Source organism: Arachis hypogaea, chromosome 1, assembly GCF_003086295.3.
Source record: "Arachis hypogaea cultivar Tifrunner chromosome 1, arahy.Tifrunner.gnm2.J5K5, whole genome shotgun sequence".
Classification (NCBI taxonomy): domain Eukaryota; kingdom Viridiplantae; phylum Streptophyta; class Magnoliopsida; order Fabales; family Fabaceae; genus Arachis; species Arachis hypogaea.
This window is the reverse complement of record NC_092036.1, coordinates 29888344-29897963: the sequence shown is the minus strand read 5'-3', so window position 1 is coordinate 29897963 and position 9620 is coordinate 29888344. Positions and strand designations below refer to the sequence as shown.

The 9620-nt window shown below is 28.2% G+C and overlaps 1 protein-coding gene across 1 annotated transcript; it reads left to right on the top strand.

Moving 5' to 3' along the window:
• Positions 1 to 3289: 3289 nt before the first annotated feature.
• Positions 3290 to 7717, top strand: LOC112801188 (uncharacterized). Its single transcript, XM_025843780.3, has 7 exons — positions 3290 to 3744; positions 4669 to 4801; positions 5154 to 5230; positions 5313 to 5391; positions 5929 to 6038; positions 6562 to 6626; positions 7329 to 7717. Exons 1-7 carry the CDS (start codon positions 3628 to 3630, stop codon positions 7420 to 7422), a joined length of 675 nt encoding a protein of 224 aa, XP_025699565.1. The 5' UTR covers positions 3290 to 3627; the 3' UTR covers positions 7423 to 7717.
• Positions 7718 to 9620: the final 1903 nt, after the last annotated feature.

The window sequence follows — 9620 nt, the reverse complement described above, 5'->3', positions numbered from 1 at the left end:
AATACACCAAACTTCTTTGATGCTTCATTTAATTAAATTTTATTTTTAATTTTAAAATAAATTTTAATTTTATCTTTCAATAATATTAATTTTTTACGGTAAATAATTATTCATTTATTTCTCTAATCACATCTAAGTAAATTATTCTTAATTACATTATTTTTATTCTAAATAAATTTATTTTTTAAAGTTTTACTCTTAATATATTATTTTCATTCTAAATAAATTTATTTTTAATTGAGAATAAAATAAAAAATTGACGTAAAAAATTGATTTTTTTAAAAAATAAAATTAAAAGTTAAAAATTAAAACAAAGTTTAATTAAAGTAAATATTTTTGATATATTAGGGACGAAAAAGTATAATTTATACTTTATTATATATATATATATATATATATATATATATATATATATATATATATTTATATATATACCATGCTCTTTTTTTCTAAAAATTTATCTACTAATTATCCTATAAGTATGAGTAAAAATCTTAAATTTGTAATGCAATTCACTCTATTAAAATTCATTTTTATTATACTTGATTTAGTAATTCTTCAAAGAGTAATGTATTATTTTTGTCCCTAATATTTTCATCATATATAAGTCCCTAATGTTTCAAAATGGTCTCAATATTGTTCTACTATCAACTCTATTAATAGGTCACTAATTGCAGGATAACATTAACACAAATTTAAAACGTTAAAGACTTAAATAAGACGATTTAAATGCTAGGACTTACCCCAAATATTGGGGACAAAAACAATACTTTAATCTATTCTATTTCATCTTATTTCATCTTATATATATTTTTCTCCCGAGTCCCACTACACATACAGGCATTTTTGTTAACAAAGTCCCATCAAGTTGCCACAAATCCAACAAAAATTATTCACATAACTTGTGCGTAGATCATGCACTTCTTCTTCTTCACGTATTTTTTCCTCATCGTCGTTCTTTTATTGCTGTGGTTGTTGATGTATTTTCTTTTATGTCTTCTCCTTTTATTCTTTTTGGTGGTTATTGCAGTATTTTTTATTTCTTTTTTTTGTTCAATTTTTTATTTTTATTTTTTTTGTCAATGTAATAATGAAGAAGAAGCATAGGGAGAAGAGTTTTAAATTTTACAGAATTTATCAGAAATAAAAAATACCAAAAAATTTTAACGGTCACACAGAAAATTTTTTAATTTTGACACCAAAATTTCTTAACCGTGACACTATTTCTTGTTAAGAGAGTCAAATAAGAAGAATATGAAAATGTGCAAGAAGAAGAAGAATGATGATGATGAAGAGAAGGGGGATGATGAGTTTTGAATTATACAAAATTTATTAGAAAAAGCACCAAAATTTTTTAACCGTTACACAAAAATTTCTTAATTTTGACACTGAAACTTTTTAATCATGATATAAAAAATTTTTTAACCAAATTTACTTATTATTAAACTAATTGAGTGGCATTAAACTCGAGAGATCTAGTTATTTATGTGTCATTTATAACAAATTGATATAGTTTTCAACTCCAAAACATATTTGAATGTATTTTGTTGGTTGAATGAGTTAAGATTTTAGATATATTGTTCTTTAAAGATTTCTTATATTATTTATAAAAAATTTCGGTATTATTTGCAATGGATTTCTTGTGTTATTATATAACCAAAATATTTTAAATTGTTTTTGTTATTGTTAAATTAATGGTGTGATATTCAACTAAGAAAAAAAAGAACAAGACAATGATAATAATGATAGTGATAATTTAGGAAGAGGATGAAAAGAAAAAAAAAGAAATCAAATGTAAATAAAAGAGGAAGAAGGAGAAAAAAAAAGAAGAGGAAAAAAAAATATGGAGGTATTGGAAAAAGAGATGGTGACAATAATAATAAATGTAAAAGAAGAAGAGGAGAAAGAAAAATAAGAATGAAAAAGAGAACATAAACCAAAACAAAAATATAATGTGTATGTTAATTTGTCTTACTTGAATTTGATAAAAACAAAATTAATTGTCTAATATTTATGTTTGTTCTTACAATTTAGTGTATGTTTAGTTTAATGTTTCATCTAACAAATATACGTTTTATTTTTTTGAATGGCATTCATTTTTGTTTGGTTTTTTTTCTTTTTTTTTCATCAACGTTCAGCATCCTCTAGATGTGCCTTTTTCAAAAACCAACCTTAGCTTCAACATTCAATTAAAAATACGGTAGAAAATTTACAATAGATTAATTTATTTTCTACCAACCATACCTTTTTTTTTATACCCTTTTCTCTCTCTAAAAAGAGCATTTCCATAAAATCTCATGTACAAAAAAGATTGACTTTAAAATTACAAGACTTGTTCATTTAACAATAACAATTTGTAAGTGAATACCTTTTTTCTTCATAATTTTTTTTATTACCTGTCAATCTAAATAGATTTTTTTATTGGTATAAATTCAATCTTTTTTTATAATAATAAAAATAGATATTTTGTCAGAAATAATTTTTATTTGTTACTTATAAGTTACAATTGTTTTTAAAAATAAATAAATTAGATTGTGTTGCTGATGTTCTTGAATTTTTTATGTTTTTTTAGATTATAATTTTTTTTAATTTACACAAAATTAGAACGATAAGTAACAATGATTCTCAAAAACAAAATGCTACATAGGATATGAAAACTACTAGGCATTTTAATTTGCACATTATTTTATATACATATTTGAACTACTACAATACACACAAAAAATTATTTTCCTAATTACCTTATCATATATGCTAATTTGCACAACACATAATGTCATATTTATTTTACATTTTCTCATAGTTACATATATTTAAATTTTTTGTTTTTTAGATCATATAATAATATTTACATTTTTAAAATTTATAATTAATAATATTTATCTTTTGCATAAATAATATAAAAAATAATATAAATTATGTCGTTTTTAATAATTGGTTTAATTATTTTGTCTATTCTTATAGAGTAGGAACTTACTTACAAAGTCTATAGAGATCTAATTAAAAAATATATATAAAAATTTAATTAAAAATTTAGTAATATTATAAAGAGTGACAGAATAATTAAACCTTAATAATCTTACATTCTAATGTAATTTTACTCAATATAATCCAAACATAATTTATTTTTTCAAAAACATATTTGACAAAAAAATATCCAAACACAAATTATATTGGTATCAATATAATTTTTATCGAAATTAATTTTATAAAAATACATGTATATTAACATCCATTTACAAAGATTAATCCAAACACACTTAAATTTTGTGGACCTCAAGAGCGTAGAAATTCGGTGGCTTTCTGTTTTATCTCGAGTCCCATATCAAGCGCAAAAACAATAATCTGAGAATGGGCTTATCAAGTTTTAAGTCTTCGAAGTTGGGCTATTGAGACGAGCTTGCTTTGCGTGATGTGATCTGACGTAACATCTAAGACTGCAAATACCCCTGACCAAAAAAAAAAGACTGCAAATACCCAAAAAAAAAACATCTAAGAGTGCACGTCTGCATCCTCCATCGAAGTTCGTTCACGTGCTGCTTTGGGTTGCCGGAGCCACCGAGAGAGAGAGAGAGAGATGATCGACCATTAGAAGAAGAAGATATTAACTATTACAGGGAGAAGAAAATGGATCGGCATAATATTGTAGAAGATTCAAACCCTAACGTTAAAAAGGTTGAAGTTGTCCTCAAGACTATTGGTCCCGCTCGCCCCTCTCGCCTTCTCGTTCCATCTTCCATCAAGGTACAACAGTCTTCTCACTCCAATTTCAAATTTCTAGGGTTTTTTTCTTGTAACGTTTGTTGTCAGTTACGCATGATTGTAGGGAGAATTGTACTTTTTGTTTTCATGATTGTGCGTGATCTGTGAAATTCCGAGGATTATGACTATAGACATGCACAATACACAAGTGGTTTAAGTTAATTTGGAAAAAATTAAAAAAAAAAAATTGATGTTCGTTTGAAGTAGGACTTAGGAAGTGGCTGCTATATGATATGGTATGATACGAGATGGCTCCTTTGGTGTTTAATCTTAATTTTCAAAATTTTCCCTATCTTTTTTGCTGGGGCATTGTGAACTAAACATAGAAGAGTAATCACATGTCTAGTGGGCTACAACAGTAATAGTGTAGATGGCCAAAAAAAAAAAAAAACTTGGCGGATGAACACTAACAGGCATTAATACTTAATAGTTACTTAGTTAGGGACATGGTTAGTTGAAGTGGCAGCATATATTCTAGAATTCAGAATGTGTGTGTGAAAATATGAATTCTCCACCAGAAATTATAGCTGAAGAAAATGATATCAAAGTGCGTTTGTGGCACTGGCACCATGATCAAAAGTTGTGCCAATTGCTTTGCAATCTTGCTTGAGTTCCTGACTACAGAGAAAAGCCTTTGGCCGAGTTCATTCAATAGCCAGCGAATTCTGGAGCTTTCGGGATTAAAATATCCTACAGTTTTACTGTAAATCCCTAAATTGTTTTGCTAAACTGTTTCGTTGGGGAAGAAAATTCAGATGAAGTTTATTTGGACATGGCTTTCTTTCAGGAAGAATAATGAGAGTTTCATACTTTTATTTGTTTTTCTTTTTTAAGCAATTAGCGTGAACGTCATTCCTTTAAGTATTGATGTGATTACTATTTATGTTTCTTCTATATCAAGTACAGGTGCGTGATTTGAGACAATTAATCGCCAGCAATGATAATTTACCAACTGAGAACTTGCGTCTTATTCTACGTGGAAATGCATTATGTGATGTGAAAAATGAAAATGATGTACAAGTACAACTCAATGATGGAGGTATGATTATAGAGTTAGTTTTGTTTTCAATGGATGGATTGCACTATCTTTTTTTTTTCTCTCCTTCTTCTGAGAATATCCTATCACATTCCCCCATCAATATTACAGCACTTCCACTCTTGTAACCAGTATTTCATTTGTGATTAATTTAGTGAAGAAATCACCTATGTTCCATGTAAAGCATCAGTTTACCATTGGTTTAAATTGTGCTCTCCGTAACTTAATTCCATGGTTAATAAAATTCAAAATACGTTCTGATCTTGGGGTCATAGTGTTTTTCTCTTATTTTGTTATGCATTGATGGTTAATTTTCTTACAGAGGTGTGATTTGTTGGCAATTCGTTTATGTTAGATTGCCTAATTGTTGCTGTCAAACCAAAGCCACCAGTGAAGGATGGATTTGACAATGAAGATGATGATGATGATCTGGTAAAATCAATTTAGTAATATGTAATAAAGAATATCGACATGGTACTTAATTTTAATTTTTACTTGATTTCAACTTATGCAGAAATTTCGTCTTCCACGTTCATCAAGTCGGTGGAAGAAGAGGCTATACTCATTTCTACATGATAACTTGAAGCTTCCAGGTAATAAGCTACATAAATCATATTCATTTAAAAGTGTAGTCATTCATTTTATTTTTTCTTTGATAATTTATCATGAGTATCCAATAATGGAAGGGACTAGGGAATATTTTTGTGTAGTGCAAAGATCCTCAGGTCACAGTTTCAAACCAAACTCTATAAATCACATTCAGATCATCATTCTGCTATTCTATAAATCTCTTCCTACAAGCTTATTTTCTGGTTATTTGGGTCCGCTATTGATAAAATCATTTGAATAATCTGTGAGTTATATCAATCTGGCTCTTAAAGCACCTGCAGTCTTCTTTTTTTTTTTTTTGGTTCTCTTTTAAGAATACTGGTATGCATAATCTGTTTGCATAGGTACAGAGTTTATGTAAATTCAAAACAAATACTCTGTTGGTAAATATATGCATTAGTGAAGGAATTATATTATCTCTTGTAGAGAATAATATTAGTTTATTGTAACAATGGTAATGAGCTACATGATACCCTTTGAGATTGAATTATCTTGTAAATATCCTCACACTGCTTTAACAGATATTATCCTGATGGTAATCTTCAACCTGACTCTGAAGGCATGGATGATCATAATTATGTGGTTTATCCTTGCACCTGTTGCCCATAGATGGGATCTTGGACCTTTGTATGTAAGTACACTCTGTATTCTGAAGTATATGATTGAGTGATTGAGACTTAGTAAACGTTTTTTTGGTGCTTAACCGGGGTTGATGCCCAGGAACTTTGTATACTGAACTATATGATTGAATGCACAATATTACTGTAAGTTTATTTTGAAGTTGGACTTTTCTTTGTCTACTAAAGTCAAGTCAGCTGACACTCAGGGCAACCCATTTGAATTTTCTTGAATCTGATTGATTTTCTCTTGAAAGAATTTATGAGAGAAATAATTATTATTATTTTTCAGTTCTAATAATGAGTAGTCGTGTAAAGTTCTCTGGAAAAAGTTCGGTCCTCTTAAATCATATGGTTAGACATTCAATTTCGTATATTGAGAATGGTAACCTAGACCATGGAGATGAGCCATGAACAAGATCTAAGGACTAAGGATGTACAAATTAAAATAATGTCTTAATGGGTGACCTGTTAATGCTTTCCAGTGATTGTATGTGATGCAATTTCTATTATTTGTTTGTCCCAATTTTCTTGCAGATACTTGCAACTGGCTTTTGTCTCATTCTCTTCAATCTTGGAAAGCGGCAAGCTGGTGACATCAGGTATAACCAGCAGACATTAATTGTTGTCTACTACAATCTTATGATTCAACTGCTGCACAAGGTGAAAGTTAAATCTGTAAATTCAAATAAAACTGATGCATGTCAGAGACTTCATTATTATCTAGAAGCAGCAAAACGAAATGAGATCAGAAGAAAGGTTTGGAGGGAAGGGTTAATATATTATAATTCTGGATAAAAAATTGAACTAAGTAATTTTATGATATATAACTGGAATTGTGAATCATTTTTTAATTTCTTTTTTCTTCTACATATTAATGTTTAAAGATGAATTAATGATTTGATGAGGCTTAGTTATTGTTGGTCTTTTTTTTTAAAAAAAAATCATGTGGAGATCATAGTTTTATCTGAAAAAATTATTTGTTGTATTAACCTCTCAAATTGCCACCACGAGGATGTTATACGTTTAGTATTCCTGTTTATTTATTTCTAAACATGATAATAGCACTGCATTTTCCTCAAAGAGAAAACCAAAAAGGAGTATTTTGACTAATAAGCTATAGGTGTGGTGTTGTTCTCTCTCTTTATATGCTTACAAATTTAATAATTTCATGTTTATTTATAGGAAACATTTTGAACCTAACTACACACTCTTAATTTAACCGATTATCAATATATTGGATGTCAAATTTACTTGGAAATTGTGTGGTCTTCTAAATATTTTCATTTCTACAACAAATGCAGTGCATATTCTATCTTCAATGAAGACTTTAGAGAGCTTCCAGGGACGCTTAATGCAGATCGGCTTGATAGAGATATAAGAGCTGGACAGTTTTGAGGCCCCTCTTTGAAACTTCTTCCAAATCCAAAACACTGATGATGTCATGTGACATATAAATGTATATCTATCTACACAATCCCAAGGAGGTTTTGACTTTTGACTATAGCCAAAGAGTTAGCAAATACGGTACCTGTTTTTAGCTGTTTTGTAGGTGAAGTACCATGAAGATGACAAAGTTTTCTGTGTAGTTTTGACCCTTTTTCAGGTTCTTCCTAGTATATCACCGTACCATGTATTGATATGTGCTTAAAAATTAATATTTAACTATTGCAAAATGATTTTTAAAAGAGAATTTTGAGAGCCAACATTGAACAACTAACATCGCAGCCAATATTCAATATAAGGAAAAAATGTAACTCTTAAAAACAAGAATATTCGAAATCTAAACTCAATAAAACTTTATCTTTAGTAGATTTCATATTGGGTTTTTTATACTAGATTTGTTTGACAACTTGTTATAATATTAGTTAAAATTTATGATTATAGTGTTGATTTTTTAATATTAATCTTTTTAAATATTCAATTTTTTGTACTGTGCCCATTCCAACTCCCTCACCCTCAAATTTTGATGTGCTCTCCAATCTAATATTTAAGCATTTCTTTTCCACCCTTGAATCTTTCAAGATATCCATTAAACATCACTTTTGGATGTTCACTTTTGGTATCAACATAAAATTGGTCAATAGGATGGATAATTTGGTCTTGAAGTTTCTTGAATTCGAGGTTTGAAAATGAACAAAACTTGGTGAGAAGACTTAATACCCTTTTAAATATCAAGAGGTAACTATTGTTTCTAGTCCCAAGGGTTTTGCTTTGCCAGTTTAAGTCTTTCATTTACACTTTCGGTGCCTTGCTATGTGAAAGCTTATGACATAAGGCGCATAGGATTCAAAAGTTGACAGCGGTATTTGAATATTCCAAATCATCAATTTGTATTTATTTATTTGTTTATTGGTATAAACCAAAGTCATGTCACCGAATAATAATGCATTACTGCATCACTTGATTCAATGCGTTTCACTTCCCAAACTATAAAAAGCTAAACAACACGTAGTGGACTTCTGTTTGCAAAAGACTTATTATACCTTTTATATCGTTTACTGAACAGTTATTAATGTATTAGTTTCAGGTTCCTTTTTAAAGTTACGTGATATAAGCACAGATCGTCATCTTGTTTGCTTTCAACTGCCACCTTGGTTTTAATAAAAAACTTTCGAGAGTACATTGTATAAGTAGTTTTAGATATGTATTCAATTATATAATGTTATATCAGTAAAAATAATTATTTTTTATATTAATTGCATAAATTATCATAAAAAAATTGATGTAATTATACAATTATATAAAATATTTTACACCGTTAATATATTAAAATTAAACTCAAATAATTTAAATAAATAAATTACTCAATTATTTAAATCACAGATTAAATAAATTATGAATTGAAATTATTTAATTATAACTTTAAAAAAAACTTACATTTCGGTTCTATTTGCTTTCTATGTAATCCGTTAGCGGGCAGAGCACTATAGATTAGTCATATAATATAATTTTTTTAGAAAATTGTAATTGAGTAAGTTTAATATGCAATTTATTTATTTAAATAATTTACCCAACTTTTGATGTATTTAATATTGTTTAATTGTACTATTCCAATTCACAATTTGTCATTTGTTGATGTTGTTAAATACAAATATTTCAACAAAGACCATGATACGATATTATTAGGACAGATGGGGTTGGAGTAGGGATTGACAAAAGAAATTTTCGTACCATATCTAGTTTGGTTTGTTTTAGTTTGAAATGAAAGAAATATGGTGTGAATAATGAGTATGACTTATGATTATTTAAAAATATAAATGTGGAAGTTGGTGCATTGCGGATGGCCAATGAGGTGAAAGTTGGAGCCTCAATCCGTGACGGCACGTAACTTGGTATTGGGTTGGGAAGTCAACCATGTGATTGTGATGTACCATACCCTTCAAATCTTTTCCCTCTTTCTTTATATCATTTTGCTACTCCATTTTAAAAGATACTATTGGTTAACGGGCTCAATCATTTTGCTATAAATTTGTAATAGTTATTCTTAATTTAAGACAAATTCGTCTGAAATTTAGTTTATCTAATCTTATAGCAACTTTAATAAAGTGTTTTTAAAATTTACATTAAAATTGATAGATAAAACAACACCGATT

Bases quoted from the DNA above. Each gene is read 5' to 3' on its own strand.
- LOC112801188 (XM_025843780.3), top strand. From the start codon at position 3,628: ATGGATCGGCATAATATTGTAGAAGATTCAAACCCTAACGTTAAAAAG. The intron at 5,231-5,312 runs GTAAAATCAATT...CAACTTATGCAG, and splicing joins AAGATGATGATGATGATCTG to AAATTTCGTCTTCCACGTTC. The intron at 6,039-6,561 runs GTAAGTACACTC...ATTTTCTTGCAG, and splicing joins GGGATCTTGGACCTTTGTAT to ATACTTGCAACTGGCTTTTG.